At 44.0% G+C, this 21,554-nt stretch overlaps 1 protein-coding gene across 6 annotated transcripts in view; it reads left to right on the plus strand.

Moving 5' to 3' along the window:
* Positions 1–15,313, plus strand: part of LOC105731546 (zinc finger protein 16) — a 28,243-nt gene extending 12,930 nt beyond the window's left edge. For 3 of the 6 annotated variants that reach the window (XM_012473376.3, XM_064384744.1, XM_064384745.1), the window contains exon 3: positions 12,811–15,310. In XM_012473376.3, the coding sequence (XP_012328799.1) occupies positions 12,811–14,663 (1,853 nt within the window). In that variant the 3' untranslated portion in view covers positions 14,664–15,310. Of the gene's footprint in view, positions 1–5,086; positions 5,490–7,011; positions 7,136–12,810 lie in introns of those variants that run through there. The other 3 variants (XM_064384746.1, XM_012473375.2, XM_064384743.1) reach the window with 3 other exon arrangements.
* The last annotated feature ends 6,241 nt before the right edge of the window (positions 15,314–21,554 follow it).

The following is a 21,554-nucleotide window of genomic DNA, read 5'->3' on the forward strand; positions in this document are numbered from 1 at the left end:
CCAATGCTTTTGGTGTTTTGGTCTGAAGTCCTTGCCTACGCCTATGTCCTGAATGGTTTTGGCTAGATTTTCTTCTAGAGTTTTTATGGTGTTAGGTCTTGTGTTTAAGTCTTTAATCCATCTGGAGTTAATTTTAGTGTAAGGTGTTAGGAAGGGGTTCAATTTCTGCTTTTTGCACATGACTAGCCAGTTTTTCCAACACCATTTATTAAACAGGGAATCCTTTCCCCATTGCTTGTTTTTGTCAAGTTTGTCAAAGATCGGATGGTTGTAGATAAGTTGTGTTGCCTCCGACGCCTCTGTTCTGTTCCATTGGTCTATATCTCTGTTTTGGTACCAGTACCATGCTGTTTTGATTACTGTAACCTTGTAGTATAGTTTGAAGTCCGGTAGTGTGATGCCTCCCACTTTGTTCTTTTTGCTTAGAATTGTCTTGGCTATGCGGGCTTTCTTTTGGTTCCATATGAAGTTTAAGGTGTTTTTTTCCAGTTCTGTGAAGAAGGTCTTTGGTAGCTTGATGGGGATATCATTGAATCTGTAAATTACTTTAGGCAGTATGGCCATTTTCACAATATTGATTCTTCCTAACCATGAGCATGGAATGTTTCTCCCTCTGTTTGTGTCCTCTCTTATTTCATTGAGCAGTGGTTTGTAGTTCTCCTTGAAGAGGTCCTTTACGTTCTTTGTTAGTTGTATTCCTAGGTATTTTCTTCTCTTTGTAGCAATTGTGAATGGCAGTTAGTTCTTGATGTGGCTCTCTTTAAGTCTGTTATTGGTGTATAGGAATGCCTGTGATTTTTGCACATTATTTTTGTATCCTGAGACTTTGCTGAAGTTACTTATCAATATCAGGAGATTTTAGGCTGAGATGATGGGGTCTTGTAGATATACAATCATGTCGTCTGCAAATAGAGACAATTTGACTTCCTTCTTTCCTATCTGAATACCCTTTATTTATTTATTTATTTTTGCCTGATTGCTCTGGCTAGAACTTCCAGTACTATATTGAATAGGAGTGGTGAGAGAGGGCATCCTTGTCTAGTGCCCGATTTCAAAGGGAATGCTTCCAGTTTTTGCCCATTCAGTATGATATTGGCTGTTGGTTTGTCATAAATAACTTTTATTATTTTGAGATATGTTCCATCAATATCTAGTTTATTGAGGGTTTCTAGTATAAAGGCACGTTGAATTTTGTCAAAGGCCTTCTCTGCATTAATTGAGGTAATCATGTGGTTTTTGTCTTTGGTTCTGTTTATGTGGTGAATTACGTTTATAGACTTGTGTATGTTGAACCAGCCTTGCATCCCTGGGATGAATCCTACTTGATCATGGTGGATAAGCTTTTTGATGTGCTGTTGCAATCGGTTTGCCAATATTTTATTGAAGATTTTTGCATCTATGTTCATCATGGATATTGGCCTGTAGTTTTCCTTTCTTGATGAGTCTCTGCCGGGTTTTGGTATCAGGATGATGTTGGTTTTATAAAATGATTTGGGAAGGATTCCCTCTTTTTGGATTATTTGGAATAGTTTCAGAAGGAATGGTACCAGCTCCTCTTTGTATGTCTGGTAGAATGCGGCTGTGAACCCATCTGGACCTGGGCTTTTTTTTGGGTGGTAGGCTATTAATTGCTGCCTAAACTTCAGACCTTGTTATTGGTCTATTCAGGGGTTCAACTTCTTCCTGGTTTAGAGTTGGGATGTTGCAAGTGTCCAGGAATTTATCCGTTTCTTCCAGGTTTACTAGTTTATGTGCATAGGTTGTTTGTAATAATCTCTGATGATGGTTTGTATTTCTGTGGAATCTGTGGTGATATCCCCTTTATTGTTTTTTATTGCATCTATTTGAGTATTCTCTCTTTTCTTTTTTATTAATCTATCTGGTGGTCTGTTTTGTTGATCTTTTCGAAAATCCAGCTACTGGATTTATTGATTGTTTTGAAGGGTTTTTAGTGTCTCTATCTCCTTCAGTTCTGCTCTGATCTTAGTTATTTCTTGTCTTCTGCTAGGTTTTGAGGTTTTTTGATCTTGCTTCTCTAGCTCTTTCAATTTTGACGATAGGGTGTCGATTTTAGATCTCTCCTTGCTTCTCATGTGGGCATTTATTGCCATATATTTTCCTCTAGACACTGCTTTAAATGTGTCCCAGAGATTCTGGTATGTTGTATCTTCATTCTCGTTGGTTTCGAAGAACATCTTTATTTCTGGCTTCATTTCATTGTTTATCCAGTCAACATTCAAGAGCCAGTTGTTCAGTTTCCACGAAGCTGTGTGGTTGTCAGTTAGTTTCTCAATTCTGAATTCTAACTTGATTGCACTGTAGTCTGAGAGACTGTTTGTTATGATTTCCATTCTTTTCAATTTGCTGAGGATTGATTTGCTTCCAATTATGTGGTCACTTTTAGAGTAGGTGTGATGTGGTGCTGAGAAGAATGTATATTCTGTGGATTTGGGGTGGAGAGTTTAGTAAGTGTCGATTAGGTTCGCTTGGTCCAGGTCTGAGTTCAAGTCTTGGATATCCTTGTTAATTTTCTGTCTCGTTGATCTGTCTAATATTGACAATGGGGTGTTAAAGTCTCCCACTATTATTGTGTGGGAGTCTAAGTGTCTTTTTAAGTTATTAAGAACTTGCCTTATATAGCTGTGTGCTCCTGTATTAGGTGCATATATATTTAGGATCATTAGCTCTTCTTGTTACATTGATCCTTTTACCATTATGTAATGTCCTTCGTCGCCTTTGATCTTTGTTGGTTTAAAGTCTATTTTATCAGAGATGAGAATTGCAACTCCTGCTTTTTTTTGCTCTCCATTTGCTTGGTAAATCTTCCTCCATCCCTTTATTTTGAGCCTTTGTGTATCCTTGCATTTGAGATGGGTTTCCTGGATACAGCACACCGATGGGTTTTGGCTTTTTATCCAATTTGCCAGTCTGTGTCTTTTGATTGGGGCATTTAGTCCATTTACATTTAGGGTTAATATTGTTATGTGTGAATTTGATCCTGCCATTTTGATGCTAGCTGGCTGTTTTGCCCGTTAGTTGATACAGTTTCTTCATTGTGTTGATGCTCTTTACCATTTTGTGTGTTTTTGGAGTGGTTGGTACTGGTTGTTCCTTTCTATGTTTAGTGCCTCTTTCAGGAGCTCTTGTAAAGCAGACCTGGTGGTGATGAAATCTCTGAGTACTTGGTTGTTAGCAAAGGATTTTATTTTTCTTTCACTTATGAAGCTTAGTTTGGCGGGATATGAAATTCTGGGTTGAAAGTTCTTTTCTTTAAGGATGTTGAATATCGGCCCCCACTCTCTTCTGGCTTGTAGGGTTTCTGCTGACAGATCTGCTGTGAGTCTGATGGGCTTCCCTTTGTGGGTAACCCAACCTTTCTCTCTGGCTGCCCTTAGTATTTTCTCCTTCATTTCAACCCTGGTGAATCTGATGATTATGTGCCTTGGGGTTGCTCTTCTAGACGAATATCTTTGTGGTGTTCTCTGTATTTCCTGGACTTGAATATTGGCCTGCCTTGCTATGTTGGGGAAGTTTTCCTGGATAATATCCTGAAGAGTATTTTCCAGCTTGGATTCATTCTCTTCGTCACATTCAGGTACACGTATCAAACGTAGATTAGGTCTTTTCACATAATCTCATATTTCTTGTTGACTTTGTTCATTCCTTTTTACCCTTTTTTCTCTAATCTTGCCTTCTCATTTTATTTCATTGAGTTTATCTTCGACCTCTGATATCCTTTCTTCTGCTTGGTCAATTTGGCTGTTGAAACTTGTGTATGCTTTGTGAAGTTCTCGTGTTGTGTTTTTCAGCTCCATCAATTCACTTATATTCCTCTCTAAGTTTTTTATCTCATTAGCATTTCATCAAATGTTTTCTCAAGGTTCTTGGTTTCTTTGCATTGGGTTAGAATGTGTTCTTTTTGCTCACACAAGTTTCTTATTACCCACCTTCTGAAGCCTGATTCTGTCATTTCATCATACTCATTCTCCATCCAGCCTTGTTCCCTTGCTGTGAGGAGTTGTGATCCCTTGTAGGAGGTGAGGCGTTCTGGTTTTGGGTGTTTTCATCCTTTTTGCACTGATTTTTTCCCATCTTTGTGGATTTATCCACCTGTCGTCTTTGTAGTTGTTGACTTTCAGGTTGGGTTTCTGAGTGGATGTCCAGTTTGTTGATGATGAAGTTAATTTCTTTCTGTTTCTTAGTTTTCCTTCTAACAGTCTGGCCCCTCTGCTGTAGGACTGCTGAGGTCCACTCCAGGCCCTGCTTGCCTGGGGATCACCTGCAGTGGCTGCAGGACAGTAAGGGTTGGTGCCAGTTTCTTCTTCTGCTATCTTTGTCCCAGAAGGATACCTGCCAGATGTCAGTCTGAGCTCTCCTTTATGAGGTGACTCTTTGGATATACGGGGGTCAGGGAGCTGCTTGAGGAGACAGTCTGTCCTTTATAGGAGCTCAAGTGCTGAGCTGTGAGCTCCATTGTTCATTTAGAGCTGCATGCAGTTACGTTTAAGTCTGCTGCAGCAGAACTCATAAACTCCCTCCCTTTTTTTTCCCCCAGATACTCTGTCCTGGGGAGTTAGGGCTTTATTTATGAGTTTCTGTTGTGCTGCTGGCTTTTTTCAGGTCTGCCCTGCCAGCGAGGAGGCAGCCTAGTCACTGTCTGCCTGCAGAGGCTTTGCTCAGCTGCTGTGGGCTCCGCCCAGCTGCTGTGTGAACTTCCCTGCAGTCCTGTTTATACGGGTGTAGTTAGAACTGCCTCGGCAATGGCAGCCCACCTCTATAATGGTGGACTGTCTCTGTAATGGTGGGCTGCCTCAGCAATGGCAAACTACCTCCGTAGTGGTGGACTGCCTCGGTAATGGCGGATGCTCCTCCCCGACAGAGCTGGACCATCCCTGGTTCAGCTGTGCTTGCTGTGAAACTGTCAATCCAGAGCGGTTCCAATTGCTATTTTTTTGTGGGGGTGGGACCAGCTGAGCCTGATCACCTGGCTCCCTGCCTCAGAGTCTTTTTTTCTTTTTTTTTAGTTGAGTGGTCGACTGTCTCCCAGGTGTTCCAGTTGCCTGTTGAAAAGGCGCCAGGATCTGTGTGATTTCCTGGGCAGCGACCCAGTGTGCCAGCTGAAACAGTGGCGCTGAGATTCGTGGCGCTTTATTGCCTGGGAATCTCCTGGCCTGGCTCCATTTCAGTCCCCTTTTTAATCATATGAATGGGCAACTCAGCATTCCCAGAGCTCCAATTGCCAGCTAAAATGGCGCCCGGACCTGTATATTTTATATGGAGAACCACCATGCCGGGGAACCGGCAAAACAGCCGTGCCAGACAAACCAGCCACACTGGTGACCTGTGGAGCTCCTCTGCCTGGGAATCTCCTGGTTTGTGGGCAATAAAAATCCATCTGGAAATGCGGTGTCCACTCACCCTCCGCGCTTTCACTGGGAGCTGCGATCCTGAGCTGCTCCTAATCGACCATCTTGGATCACATTCTAAAGGTACATTCTTGTATCTATAACTTTCTTGGTATTTATTTCTCTATTTCCTACTTTTTCTCTCTCTTTTGTCTTTCTGTGCCTTTTTCTCTCTTTGCCTCCTTATGTCTTTCTCTTTCTCTGAGTCTCTTTTTTCTTTTTACGCTATTTCTTTCCTTAGTCTCACTTTCTGTATTTCTCTCTGATTTCTCTCTCTTCCAGTCTTTTTTCTTACTTATTCTTTCTATTTCTCTGTCTTTCTATTTCTATCTGTCTGTCTTGGTCAAGCAGTGATGTCATCACTTGTAAGTCTGCTTGTTCATTGCCATGAGCTAATGGACTGGCAGTGAGCTGTGGGTTCGACATTAGACTTATTTAAAGCTGTTTCAAGATTTTGTAGTAGATAAACTGAGTAAGCCAAGTCATTTACTATATTTATGGGTTGAACGGAAAAAGTTTTTAATGCCAGAATCAGGGTTCCAATCTCAGCTGACTGTCTGCTAGTAAACTTAGTGATTGAATTATGTGGTCTTTATTAGACTTCAGGTTTTCCTTGTTTACTTGATCTATCAGTAAACAGTGTTAAAGCATTAGGTATAGAGGAGTATAATATTGCTTCCAGTTGCTCTTTCTTTCTTTTATTTTATTTTATTTTTATTTTTTGAGACAGAGTCTTGCTCTGTTGTTGCCAGGCTGGAGTGCAGTGTTGTGAGCTCAGCTCACTGCAACCTCCACCTCCCAGGTTCAAGTGATTCTCCTGCCTCAGCCTGCTGAGTAGCTGGGACTACAGGTGCATGCCACCATACCCAGTTAATTTTTGTATTTTTAGTGGAAATGGGGTTTCACCATATTGGCCAAGATGGTCTTGATCTCCTGACCTCATGATCCACCTGCCTCGACCTACCAAATTGCTGGGATTATAGGTGTGAGCCACCACACCCAGTCTGCTCTTTCTTTAAAGGAATCTTGATGATATCAGGATCATAACTTAGCAATTGACTGCATTAATCAATCCAATGGCAAGTTGAAATTGGTAACATGAATTTTAAGAGGAAATCTGAAAGCATCTCTGGAAGCAGAGACTCAAAGAATATACTTTATGTGCTTAAAGCCACAGGCAGAAGAGCTTAAATCTTGTAATTGAGTTTTCAAGCTGACCAAATTTATGGACTTTAAACTGGTAAACAGTTCTGAAAACAGTGACTCACTAGCTGAGCAAAGACTGTCTCTAATCAGTGTTTCATGTATGTGTTTGCAATACAGTTATGTGCAAATTTTCTTCACTTTCTGAGAATGGGTATAACATTTTGACTTCTTAATTCAACAAATATTATTTAATTTGGTTTAAAGTGTTCCTTTAAAGGGTAATGTGTGGTTTAACATGCCTAGCTTTTAATTGCTTTTTAATTCTTGGGCCTTCTGTAATAATCTCTTTCCTTTCAGAGGTTACTGTTTTACTTAAGTTGGATTTTAAAACAGCCATATTAAGGGTAAGAGAGAAATAACAATGGCCATTATCAGAATTTAAATTTAACTTGAATTTTAGCAGAGAATTACCATTTGGGATGTTGCTGTATACAAAGAACACACGAAATTTCACTGTGGGATGTCTGCAGAGCCAGAGGCAGTGGTGTGGATCCCAAGACAGCAGCCATGCTGCACTTGCCTAGGTGCTGCTCTTTGTCTGCCCCGTGTTCTGTGTGCCCTGCTCCCTCCTCCCATCCTCGGGAGGCTGCTGGGTGGACCTTCCTGTGCACACCTGCTGCCCCTCCCTAGCAGGTTAACTCAGGTGCACTGGGCCTGGCTCGTCATCTCTTTTTCTGCTGTGCAGGCTAAATTCCTGGTAGCCTTTGCTGGCTCTGGGTTTGTGAGATTTTTCTCCTGTCGCTCGCTCCCCCTGCTTGGGCTGTAGCTGCCAGCTTGTGTAGAGCTTCCCTGCCATTGTCTGTTCTTTCACCTACCGTCTGTTTAGCCATGTGGTTTCTGCCTCTAATGCTTTTTTTCTTATGTTTTTATAAACATGCACTTGATTGCCTTGCTGGGGCCAGATGTGGTGGCTCATGCCTGTAATCCCAGCACTTTGGGAGTCCAAGGTGAGAGGATCGTTTGAGACTAGGAGTTTCAGACCAGCCTGGGCAACATAGCAAGACTCTGTCTCTACAAAAAATATAAAAAAAATTAGCCAGGTTTGGTAGTGCCTCCACCAGGGGTGCCGAGACAGGACGATCCCTGGAGCCCAACAGCTCAAGGCTGCAGTCATCTGTGATCACCACTGCACTCCAGCTTGAACAACAAAGTGAAACCCTGTCTCAACAAAGGAATGAAGTTGGACCCCTACCTTATGCCATATGCAAAAATTAACTCCAAATAGATCAACAAGCTAAATACAAGAGCTAAGAACTCTAAAATTCTTAGAAGAAAACGTAGGGATAAATCTTCCAAATCTTGGATTTGGCAATGGATTCCTAGATGTGGCACCAAAACAGGAGCAACAAGAGAAAAAATAAATTAGACTTTATCAAGTTTTAAAACTTGAATATCAAAACATATTATCAAGCATGTGAAAAGAAGCTGGGCATGGTGGCTCACGCCATTAATCCCAGCACTTTGGGAGACCAAGGCAGGTGGATCACCTGATGTCAGGAGTTCGAGACGAGCCTTGCCAATATGGCAAAACTGAATCTCTACTAAAAGTAAAAAAATTAGCTGGGTGTGGTGACATGCACCTGTAGTTCCAGCTACTTGGGAGGCTCTCCCTTGAACCCAGGAGGCAAGAGGTTGCAGTGAACTGAGATTGTTCCAGTATACTCCAGCCTGAGTGATAGAGCAAGGCTCTGTCTCAAAAAAAAAAAAAAAAAAAGAAAAAACATCATGCAGAATGGGGGGAAATTTTCAAATCATACTTTTGATAAGGGTGTAGTATATAGGATATATAAAAAAGTCTTACATCTCAGCAACAAAACACAAGCTACCCAATTTAAAAACAGGTAAAGTGCTGGGAATGGTGGCTCACACCTGTAATTCCAGCACTTTGGGAGGCCGAGGTGGGGGATCACCTACAGTCAGGAGTTCAAGACCACCCTGGCCAACACGGTGAAACCCTGTCTCTACTAAAATTACAAAAATTAGCTGGGATTGGTAGCATGCACTTGTAATCCCAGCTACTTGTGAGGCAGAGGTTGCAGTGAGCCGAGATCTTGCCATGCACTCCAGCCTAGGTAACAGAGCAAGACTCCATCAAATAAATAAATAAATAATGGGCAAATAACTTGAATAAACGTTTCTCCAAAGAAAATATGTGAATGGTTAACAAGCAAAAGAAAAGATGCTTAACATTGGCCAGGTGCTGTGGCTTATGCCTGTAATCCCAGCACTTTTGGAGGCCGAGGCAGGCAGATCATCTGAGGTCAGGAGTTCAAGACCAGCCTGGCCAACATGGCGAAATCCTGTCTCTACTGAATATACAAAATTTAGCCAGATGTGGTGGAGGGTGCCTGTAATCCCAGCTACTTGGGAGGCTAAGGCAGGAGAATTACTTGAACCTGGGAGGTGGAGGTTGCAGTTAGCTTAGATCATCCCATTGAACTCCAGCTTGGGCAACAAGAACGAGACTCCATCTCAAAAAAAAAAAAAAAAGATGTTTAATATTGGTCATTAGAGAAATGCAGATCTAAACCATAATGAGATTACTATTTTACATTCATGAGGATGTCTATAATCAAAAAACCAAAAGGTTAAAGATATTCAAGAGGATGTGGAGAAATTGGGATCCTCACACATTGCTGCCAGGAATGTTAAATGGCACAACTACTCTGAAAAATAATTTGGTGGTTCCTCAAAAGTTTGAACATAGTACCACTTCTAGGTATATACTCAAAAGAATTGAAGATACATAATCAAACAAGTACATATGTATCATGTTCACAGCAGCAGTATTCATGATAGCCAAAAGGTGCAAACAGCGCTAATGTCCATCAATGGATGAATGATACATTGTGGTATTAACATACAAATGAGTATAATTTATCCATGAAAAGGAAGTATTGTACATGCTACACGTGGATGAATCTCCAAAACATGCCAAGTGAAAGAAGCCAGACACAAAAGGTCACATACTGAATAATTCCATTTATATGAAATATCCAGAATAGGTAAATTCGTAGAGACAGAATCCAGACTGATGGTTGCCAGGAGCTGGAGGGAGCAGTAGATGGGGATAAACTGCTTCATGGGTAAGAGGTTTTCCTTTGGAGTGATGGGAATGTTTTGAAAATAGAGTTAGTGGTTGCATAACATTATAGATGTACTAAATGCCAGTGAATTGCTCATTTTAGAATGATTTTATGTTTGTGAATTTCCCCTCAGTAAATTTTTAAGTCAAATGAAAACAACTTGCTGTAGGAGATGAAGAACTAAGGAGCCCCCTGCCCCGACCTGAATATGAGGTGCCTCTGGGGTTTGTTCAACAGACAGCCCAACCAAGGCACTGAGGGAAGTTGTGATGCAACCATGGATGCGTCACAGTCACACACGGCATTCACACAAGCATGGTTTATGACCTGAGTAATTATCTAAGCTGTTTCACAAACCTGGAAGTGACTCATTGCAAGTCTTTAATCATAAAGATGTTTCCTCTGCAGGTTTGTTTCATTTTAGAAGGGCTCAGAGCCCTTGTTCTTTTCTCCAATTGGGTGTCTGTACAGTGTGAGCAACTGTATTTGCTTTCAAGTCTTTTCCTTCACCTTTAAGCCCAAATTTTACTGACTTTTAAAAAAGATTTTGTTACAGGAAAATAATAGTTTTTATTTTCTATTTCCTTTCTATAGAGGAACTCATTTTTTCCCCACAGTTCTTATATTATAGAGAAGAATTACATTGAATTTAAAATGTCAGTCCAAAAAGTGATCTCTCACCATTTTACCTACAGAATTCATCTTTAGTTCCTATCTCAATAAAAGACTTTATCTAAACAGTGGCATGGGCTAGAAAACTAGTTCCTCATGGTCACCATCTCCTGGTCCACACCAGTGACATCTCATCTCAGTTGGAAGTCACCAAATCCAGCTAGTGGGCTGGTTTTTACATCCTGCAAGCTAAGAATGGTTTTGTGGTGTTTTTCAAGGGTTTTAAAAACAAGACCATATGACAAAGATCATACAGCCATAATGCCTAACACAGCTCCTCTCTGACCCTCCACAGAAATGCCTTTCTGACTGCTGTCTGTGTTGGCACATCCTTCTTCATCCTTGGGTCACTTCTCCACATAGAAGAGGGCAAGGGTCTCTTAAGTCAGGGTTTGGCAGGGGCGGAGGATGACGGGACAGCGAGTCCCAGCACATCCCTGTCAGGGCTGAAGACTTCTGTTCAGACCTCACCTGTCCCAGCAGCCCATATCCCTCATTGCTCCTGGGAGCCCAGCAGCATTTAGATGCCACACTTCCCAGACACCCCCTGGAGCCAGGGCTTGGGTTTCTGACGTGGAGAGCTGAAGCTGGTGGGGGATATGGGGAGGCCTCCTGCGGCCCATGTGAAATGTATATCAGGCCTGCCAAGGGGCAGCAGGGTGGTAAAGAAAGACACCTGCGTCTGTGTGTTGGCATGTAGGGCAGCTCGGCAGGAGAAGAGAGGCCTGAGCCCAGATTCCAGGAAGCAGGCAGCTACAAGAGGGTGTTCTGGCTGAAAGCAGCACAACACAGTGTGTCTGAGCCACAGGTGTCAAGTGACCCAGCATGAAGTGTCACCAAGAATGCAGTGGGCAGAGGGGCAGGTACCAGGAAGGTCATGGTGATGGCTGGCCCAGTGGCCAGATTGGATCTGCATTGACACCACAGCTCCTTGGGAACAGACAATTCAGAGTGGAGGCAGAAATGGAATGCTTTTATGGCAGATTCTTGAAGTCCCAGATGGGGAGAGGCAGTGAGGGAGCAGGATGGGCCCCAGGAGGTGGGTGGGAGGGGCATTCGAGGAGCATCCTTCACCACGCAGTCATTACTACTGACTGCAGCTAGACCAGAGGGCTTCCATTTTTGGGGATGCAGTCCTGTATCAGGGAGTGATCCAGGCTGCAAGAGATAGCCAGGATGGTGGTGAATAAACTGGGTAGGGTGCTGGCATTTATGATCATGAAAGGGCTCTCCAGCAAAGCCTGTGGAAGGGAAGCAGGCAGCCCGAGGGCCATGTGGAGAGTGCTCTGGGCAGGGCAGACCCAAAGGTGGACACATCTGCCCTGCTCAGAGCATAGCAGCAGCAGAGGTGGAGGTGGGGTGTGGGAGGGCCTGGGTCACAGGCCCAAGAGGCACTGACAGGATGCTTGAGTGCATGATGTTGCTCGGTCTGATGTCACCAGGCTGTGGGCAGGAGAGGAGTTTGGAGGCCAGGGAAGCTGCTCAGCATCCAGGTGGCAGTGTGGCCTGGGATGTCAGTTTCAATGAGAGACTATTCATCTTTATTTGAGTAAGGGATGCAGGGACATGAGGGTTTCTTTGTTCTGCAGGTGTGAAGAGGGGAAAGGGTGCTGAAGCCTTTTCTGGCAGACACGGAGCATTGTGTGCGTTTCTGCCTGCAGAAAGATGATGCACATTGTTACTAGGCCAAAAGCCGTCTAGCAAACCAATCAGGATTGCAGGTTTTTGAAGGTACAGGTGTCTTTGACAGGACATAGCAGTCTCTAAAGGGACCTCTGTTGAATAGGGTGGGATCTGACATTCCACACAGGAGTGGTTGAGTGATGCCTCCATGCAACTCAACCTGCCATGCCCTGAGAGCCAGCTATGTTTCTCTGTGTGCAACAGGGTCTCTCTCCACACTAGTGACTCCTAAGACCAAGCTGAATGCCATTAGCGTGCACTGAGAGAACTGGAGGTAGCCGATTAGGCTCACACCTGGCAGTGTGGAGAGAACAAAGGGTAAAATATATAAAGAGTGGTGTCAGATGTTTTTCTGGTACAGGTGGGAGAGGTGAGAAGCACCTGGATTTGGGCTGCATTCCAAGGTAGAGCTGACAGAACTTGCCAGTGGCTTGCTGTGGGTGTCAAGGAAGAGGGGAGTCAAGGGACACCCAGGATTTTGGCCTGAGCCGCAAGGCAGACTGCAGGAACATTTGCTGAGATGTGGGGTCCTGGGGAGGGCAGGTCATCAAGAGCTCTCACTCATCTACAGCCCCCATGCAGCCTTGTCACCCAGCGCTCCTCCCTCCCCTCCCTGATGCCCTCTGATCTGGACTGCTACCCTGGCAGTGCCCTGCACCCCTTGCCTCATCCACAGTTATTGGGTGCAAGTCTGGCTGTCTGAGTTCCTGCTCCTGCTGCAGCACTGCCTTCAAGTGACATTATATTTATTGTTTCAGATTGTGACAGCAGGACCGAAGACAAGGAGTTTCTTCACAAGGAAGACATTTATGAAGATTTGGAATTACAGGCAGAAATACCAGAAAACTATGCTGGTGATGTTTCCCAGGTGTCCGAGCTTGGAGATCTATGTGATGATGTAGCAGATAGAGACTGGGGAGTCCCTGAAGGCAGGAGGCTGCTGCAGTCCCTCTCCCAGGAGGGGGACTTCACACCAGTGACCATGGGGCTCCTTAGGGGCCCCTTAGGGGAGAAAGATCTGGACTGTAATGGTTTTGACAGTCGCTTCAGTCTGAGCCCTAACCTGATGGCATTTCAGGAAATCTCTACAGAAGAGAGGCCACATCCATATGACATGGATGACCAGAGCTTCCAGCACAGTGTGGACCTAACCGGTCATGAGGGGATTCCCACAGCTGAAAGTCCACTCATATGTAATGAGTGTGGGAAAACCTTCAGAGGAAATCCTGACCTTATTGAGCATCAAATAGCCCACACCAGGGAGACTTCCTTTATATGTGATGATTGTGGGAAAACCTTCAGCCAGAACTCAGTTCTTAAAAACCATCATCGATCTCACATGAATGAGAAAGCCTACCAGTGCAGCGAGTGTGGGAAAGCCTTCCGTGGGCACTCAGACTTTTCTAGGCATCAGAGTCACCACAGCAGTGAGATGCCTTATATGTGTAATGAATGTGGAAAAGCTTTCAGCCAGAACTCGAGCCTTAAGAAGCACCAAAAGTCTCACATGAGTGAGAAGCCCTACGAATGCAATGAATGTGGGAAGGCTTTTAGGCGGAGCTCAAACCTCATCCAACATCAAAGAATCCATTCTGGGGAGAAGCCGTATGTATGCAGCGAGTGTGGGAAGGCCTTCAGGCGAAGCTCAAACCTCATCAAACACCACAGGACTCACACAGGTGAGAAGCCTTTTGAGTGTGGTGAGTGTGGGAAAGCTTTCAGCCAGAGCGCACACCTGAGGAAGCACCAGAGGGTCCACACTGGAGAGAAGCCTTATGAGTGTAATGATTGTGGCAAGCCCTTCAGTCGGGTCTCGAACCTCATTAAGCACCACAGGGTTCACACTGGAGAGAAACCCTATAAGTGCAGCGACTGTGGGAAAGCATTTAGTCAGAGCTCCAGCCTTATTCAGCATCGGAGAATTCACACTGGAGAAAAGCCTCATGTGTGTAATGTATGTGGAAAAGCCTTTAGTTACAGCTCAGTTCTCCGAAAGCACCAGATAATTCACACGGGAGAGAAGCCATACAGATGCAGTGTCTGTGGGAAGGCCTTCAGCCACAGCTCAGCCCTCATTCAGCACCAGGGCGTGCACACAGGTGACAAACCCTATGAGTGCCATGAATGTGGGAAGACCTTTGGTCGTAGCTCCAATCTCATTCTTCACCAGCGAGTCCACACTGGAGAGAAACCCTATGAATGTACTGAATGTGGAAAAACCTTCAGCCAGAGCTCAACCCTCATTCAGCACCAGAGAATTCATAATGGGCTGAAGCCGCATGAATGTAACCAGTGTGGTAAAGCCTTCAACCGAAGCTCAAATCTCATTCATCACCAGAAAGTTCATACTGGGGAAAAACCCTACACCTGTGTTGAATGTGGTAAGGGCTTCAGCCAGAGCTCACACCTCATTCAACATCAGATTATCCACACTGGTGAGCGCCCCTACAAATGCAGTGAGTGTGGGAAAGCTTTCAGTCAGCGTTCTGTCCTCATCCAGCACCAGAGGATTCATACTGGGGTGAAGCCCTATGACTGTGCTGCTTGTGGGAAAGCCTTCAGCCAGCGATCAAAATTGATTAAACACCAGTTGATTCACACCAGGGAGTAGCCTTTTGGTTTGGTAGGAGTGAAACAGAATAGTTTCCTCTCCACCTCCTGTCTGGCCATTGTCTCAGCCTCTGCCACTTCCCAGACCTAAAGCCTGGACCTAGCTCACTGCCCCACTGCCCCACTTCTGGTGGCCACATGGCCTAGGACCCTCCTTTAAAGCATCCTTTACAGGCTCCCTTCTCACTGCCACTGCTCCTGCCTCTTGTGACGTCTTGGGTTTGGTTTGGTTTTTACAGCTTGTAATCAGGCTGCACATTTGTTATGAGGGAGAAGATTACAGAAGCTGCATATTCATCAATAGAGTTTTTGTTGTAATCAAAAGTTACCAAAAAAAATAAAGTGACATTTGGTTTGAGATAACCATAGTAGTTTTTTTGTTTGGAAATTAGTTTTGTGGGGTAAATTCTTTGTCACTGGCTGCAATTGATATTTTGTTTATATAAGTCAAGAGTTTTTTTCAGGTCTCATTGCTCTGTCATCCTCCCCAGAAGTGGTACCTACTCCTCACCACCAATTCCTTGCCCTTCTTTGTCCCTCTGGTTCCAAGACTTGGACCCAAGGCTTGCCCACTGCCCCAATTTTCTTTATGCATATCTGCAGTCTGAACTCAGCTTTCTCCTCTCACTGGTCTGCTGTGACTCAGGCCCCCATCTCCCATTCTGGGCTGCTGCACAGTTCTACATGGCTGTTCCAGCTTCTAGTTTCACGGCTACAGAGGAAGCTCTCTCCATGCACTTCATTTTCATGCCCGTAGGCTTCCAGGCTGTTGTTTCCACCTAGTCAGTGCCCTGCCCTGTGGGCCCAGCTCACCCACCCTCATCCTTAGTTCTCAGAGCTGTGCTCCAGTCCCCTCAAGAAGGAGAAAGCCTGGATACTGAGAGGTCCCCTCAATACTATCCAGCTGGTCTGGGGGTGTCAGGACACAGTTTCATGAAAAACCAAGCCCTGACCCAAGTTTTGTTGGAACACGATATACCCATTTGTTTACAGATAGCTATGGCAGCTTTTGCACCACAGAATCAAGCAGTTGTGATTGCATATGGTGCACAAAGCCAAAGTATTTACTTTCTGGTCGTTTATAGGAAGGTTTGCTGACCATGCCTTGGAATGCTCCCTGTGACCTAAATTGACTATCAGAGCTAGATTTTCCCGGAGACTTGGAGTTCTTGCAGGAGTTGAAATATGTTTTGGGACCACAGGACTATACTGTGGAGTGGTTGCCTGTGTGCAGGTGGGTGATTCCTGCACAGTTTCCACAGCCACAGAGCATCCATCTGCCTTGCCACTCCCCAACACACAGTATATCCTCTGGAGAGATACAAAACCTAAGTGTTGACCACAAAACTCTTACTGCAGTTAAGAGTTTTGTGAAGATTGAATGAAACGGTATGTGCAAAGTATTTTAAACTGTACCCAGTCCTTGGCAGTCTGTGCTAGGCATTGTTAACATTAACTGAAAATTATTCTCTCACAGAAGCACTAAGAGAGCTGAAGAAGTAGACTGGGGTCCAAGCTTCCAGGAAAGAATACAGAACCATCCTGTGGAACTCCCTGCCAAGGGAAATGCTGACTAGGAATCCCACTGCTTTGCTGTGACCTAGGTGAGCGGGCAGAGGTCTAATTTTCCTATTTAACTCTGCTTTGACTTCAGAGTTGTCCAGACAGATCTGAGCACCCGAACCAATTCTTGTTCACCACTAGCAGCAAGGGAGGCCAGGAAGTGTAGATGATGGCTTCTTTGTTGGAAAGGCTGTAGAGAGCTCCTAAAACATGAGGAAGTTTTATGAGACTTTGAATAGTCATAAATGATATATGTCCACTATAAGCTACATTTTTTGGAGTTTTTACATTTTGAAATAATTACACACAGAAAATTATTGCGAGTACCACAAAGAACACTCAAATCTCTTCAGTCAAATTCCCCAGTTAGCATTTTGCCATATTTGCTGTTTCATTTTCTTATTCTCCCTCTCTGTAGATACAGATATTTTTACCCTGAGACTGAGTTGCAGATGTGATGCACTTTACCCCTAAATACATCAGCATGTGCTTCCTAAGAACAGGGATGTTCTATTTCATGACCATAATATTAGTTGGAAAATGACCATCCTGGCCTCAAGTGATCCAACCAAAGTGCTGGGATTATAGACATGAACCATTGTGCTTGGCCAGGAAAGTGAATGTTGATGACATGCTATAATCTGTAAACCTTATTAATGTTTTGCCAGTTGTCCTGGTAATGCTCTTTATAGGATTTCTTTTTTTAATTTTCCTGGCTGAGAATCCAATCTGTGATCACACATATGTAGTTGTCATGTCCTTCTATCTGGAGTACTTCTTCAGTCTTTTTTTACTTTGAGACAGAGTCTTGTTCTGTTGCCCAGAATGGAATGCAGTGGCATGATCTTGGCTTGCTGCAACCTCCACCTCTTGAGTTCAAGCGATTCTCATGCCTCAGCCTCCCAAGTAGCTGGAACCACAGGCATGTGCCACCATGCCTGGCTAATTTTTTTTTTTTTTTAGGTGGAGGCGTATTTTCAGTAGACACAGGATTTCACCAAGTTGTCCAGGCTGGTCTTGAACTCTTGACTTCAAGTGATTCTCCCACTGGGGCCTCCCAAATTGCTGGGATTACAGGTGTGAGCCACCGTGCCCATCCAGTCTTTCTTTCAAAGATAAATATTGCCATATTTGAAGAGCATGAGGCAATTATTTTGTAGACTGTCCTTCACCTTGAGTTTGTCCAGTGCTTCCTGATGATTTTGCCAGGAACCACATAAGATATTTGTCCTTGGTGTGTCATATCAGGAGATCCATGATGGTTTTTGTGGTCCGTTTCAGGTGATATAATCTTTATCACTTGGTTAAGATTGTGACTGCCAGACTTCCCCACAGTAAAGCCCCAGCTGTGGAATAAGTCCTTTTCCCAGGAGCCCTGGTGCCTTTCTGTGGAGAATAGTTTTTACAGAACAAGATCTGGGTGTTAGGTGTGCTTATTGTCATGAAGGTGTCACTGCTTCTGGGCTCTTTCAGCAGAGAGCTAGGAAATAAATGTAAGTATCTGTTTAAACACACTATCTTGTATCAATTTCCGTAGCCATCAGTGTATTAAAAACTTTTAATTTATTCCAGTGCCACCAGTTCCATTTCAATCCCACAGGGTTCTGTCTATTAATTCAAGTCCTATGCCACAGGGTTCAATCTTTCAGTTCCAGTCAAATATCACAGGGTTTAATCTATCAGTTCCTATCCAATACCACAGAGTTGTCTATCAGTTCCAGTTCAATACCACAGGGTTCAATCTATCAATTCCAGTCCAATACCACAGGGTTCAATCTGTCAATTCCAGTCCAATACCACAGGGTTCAATCTGTCAGTTCCAGTCCAATACCACAGGGTTCAATCTGTCAGTTCCAGTCCAATACCACAGGATTCAATCTGTCAGTTCCAGTCCAATACCACAGGGTTCAATCTGTCAATTCCAGTCCAATACCACAGGGTTCAATCTGTCAATTCCAGTCCAATACGACAGGGTTCAATCTGTCAGTTCCAGTCCAATACCACAGGGTTCAATCTGTCAGTTCCAGTCCAATACCACAGGGTTCCATCTGTCAATTCCAGTCTAACACACAGGGTTCCATCTATCAATTCCAGTCTAACACCACAGGGTTCAATCTGTCAATTCCAGTCTAACACCACAGGGTTCAAGCTGTCAGTTCCATTCCAATACCACAGGGTTCCATCTGTCAATTCCAGTCTAACACCACAGGGTTCCATCTGTCAATTCCAGTCTAACACCACAGGATTCAATCTGTCAATTCCAGTCTAACACCACAGGGTTCCATCTGTCAATTCCAGTCTAACACCACAGGATTCAATCTGTCAATTCCAGTCTAACACCACAGGATTCAATCTGTCAATTCCAGTCCAATACCACAGGGTTCCATCTGTCAATTCCCGTCTAACACCACAGGATTCAATCTGTCAATTCCAGTCCAATACCACAGGGTTCCATCTGTCAATTCCAGTCTAACACCACAGGATTCAATCTGTCAATTCCAGTCTAACACCACAGGATTCAATCTGTCAATTCCAGTCTAACACCACAGGGTTCAATCTGTCAATTCCAGTCCAATACCACAGGGTTCAATCTGTCAATTCCAGTCTAACACCACAGGGTTCCATCTGTCAATTCCAGCCTAACACCACAGGGTTCCATCTGTCAATTCCCGTCTAACACCACAGGATTCAATCTGTCAATTCCAGTCTAACACCACAGGATTCAATCTGTCAATTCCAGTCTAACACCACAGGGTTCAATCTGTCAATTCCAGTCCAATACCACAGGGTTCAATCTGTCAATTCCAGTCTAACACCACAGGGTTCCATCTGTCAATTCCCGTCTAACACCACAGGATTCAATCTGTCAATTCCAGTCCAATACCACAGGGTTCCATCTGTCAATTCCAGTCTAACACCACAGGATTCAATCTGTCAATTCCAGTCTAACACCACAGGGTTCCATCTGTCAATTCCAGTCTAACACCACAGGATTCAATCTGTCACTTCCAGTCTAACACCACAGGATTCAATCTGTCAATTCCAGTCTAACACCACAGAATTCAATCTGTCAATTCCAGTCTAACACCACAGGGTTCAATCTGTCAGTTCCAGTCCAATACCACAGGGTTCAATCTGTCAATTCCAGTCTAACACCACAGGGTTCAATCTGTCACTTCCAGTCCAATACCACAGGGTTCCATCTGTCAATTCCAGTCTAACACCACAGGGTTCCATCTGTCAATTCCAGCCTAACACCACAGGGTTCCATCTGTCAATTCCAGTGTAACGCCACAGGATTCAATCTGTCAATTCCAGCCTAACACCACAGGGTTCCATCTGTCAATTCCCATCTAACACCACAGGATTCAATCTGTCAATTCCAGTCCAATACCACAGGGTTCCATCTGTCAATTCCAGTCTAACACCACAGGATTCAATCTGTCAATTCCAGTCTAACACCACAGGATTCAATCTATCAATTCCAGTCTAACACCACAGGATTCAATCTGTCAATTCCAGTCTAACACCACAGGATTCCATCTGTCAATTCCAGTCTAACACCACAGGATTCCATCTGTCAATTCCAGTCTAACACCACAGGGTTCCATCTGTCAATTCCAGTCTAACACCACAGGATTCCATCTGTCAATTCCAGTCTAACACCACAGGGTTCAGTCTATCCTTCCCTCTTTCCGTCCTTGTAGCCCCCCAGCACCTCTTTTTTCAAAACAAAAATGTCCCTAATATCCTCAATAATAGATTTTCTTAATCTTGGAATATACTAAGATTAGTTTCAGAATTCCTGGTCCATAACCACCGTGTAACAACAACCTATTGATTGTTCAATATCTGTCTACTGGCTTTTGCATTTTGATTTGAAGCTGTAGAGTCAGAATACGGCATACAAAACATACCTGAGTCTTGGTTTTCTCTTTTTTTTCTCTCTCTCTTTCATGGTAGCTGTGTTATTCATGTGTAACAATTAGTTGTATTTGTTCCTGTTGTGTTCATATCAGTGGTTTCCCTCATCCTTGTTGATTTCTTTTTTTGGTAGGTAAGTGATCTCCATTTTTAAACTGTAAAATTCTTCAGAGTGACATTAGGAAAAGAGAAACATGAATAAATACTGAAGTCTTTCTTGTTCATTCATAGACTCAATATCATGAAGATGAAAATTTTTCCTAAATTGATCTCTGATTTCAGTGCATCCTCAGTCAAAATCCAAATAGGAAGCATTTGTGAACTAGTCCAAATTATCTCAAAGTTCACCCAGCAAAAGACACATTCAAGTAGCAGGTGTCTTAATGTTTGTTTGGTAGCAAATGAAGATATCCATTCCCCTAGCATAAGTTAGAAGGACATTTCTTGTCATGGGGAACAGGAAGTGAGTGCCGTCAGGAACAAGTGCAAGCTCTTTGTTCCCCCATATCCATTTCATTCTTTTCTCTTTAGATGTAGCAAGAAAATGGCTGCCCCACAGTCTGCTCCAAAATTCACTTGTCCTCACATGCCTAGGGACAGAACCAATCTGTGAAAATTGCTGTGTCCTCAATTCATGGCCTCTTGGAGAAAATCTGACAGGGCCAGCCTCAGGCGGGTAACCCAATTCAGTCACCTCTCTGGGACAGCAGAGTGTGGGTCTTGGCCCGCAGGCCAGTGCCAGTGGGTGGAAATCAAGATTTCTCTTGTGGGCATGCTAAGCTTGAGGTGTCTGTGAAATAAAAGAGAAATTGAGGTCTTAATCAACTATGAATTTGGAGCTTAAAGACAGATTTGGGGTGGAGATGAACTTTGGGAGTTATCAGCATTTTTAAAAAATGAGTTACGCATCTTTGGGAAAGCATGAGTTACCCTGGAAAGATAATTAGAGGCCTTGGGACAGAGGCCTAAGAGTCCCCAGCTTTGAACATTCTGGTGGAGGAAGAGAAGCAGCAAAGGCATCTGAATGGAAGAGACAGACACAACCAGGAGAGAAACTATCACATCAAACACTGAGGAGGAGGGAGTCGAGACTTGGCTTCAGGGAATGGCTGGTGGTCCTGCCAGGGCCCATCTTGGTGGAACAGAGGGGCAGATACTCGGTGGCTGGTGTGAGGGTAACTGGAGGGTCTGCACAGTCAAGGGGAGCAGAAGTGCTGGGGGCTGGTGGAGCTGAGAGGGAGGGAGAATGTACAAAGATCCCCCAGAAGTTGAGGGGTTGGTCTTGGATAGACAGATACCTCCTGCAGTGCACCAAGAAGAAAGGAGAAAAATGGGCAAATGTAGTCAGTTTGTAGGTTTGGTGGGATTGTTTTTGGCTTCCATGTTTTTAAGGATGCAGGAGGCA

This window comes from Aotus nancymaae, unplaced genomic scaffold (genome assembly GCF_030222135.1).
Source record: "Aotus nancymaae isolate 86718 unplaced genomic scaffold, 86718_ANA_hifiasm-v0.15.2.pri h1tg000036l, whole genome shotgun sequence".
Lineage (NCBI taxonomy): Eukaryota > Metazoa > Chordata > Mammalia > Primates > Aotidae > Aotus > Aotus nancymaae.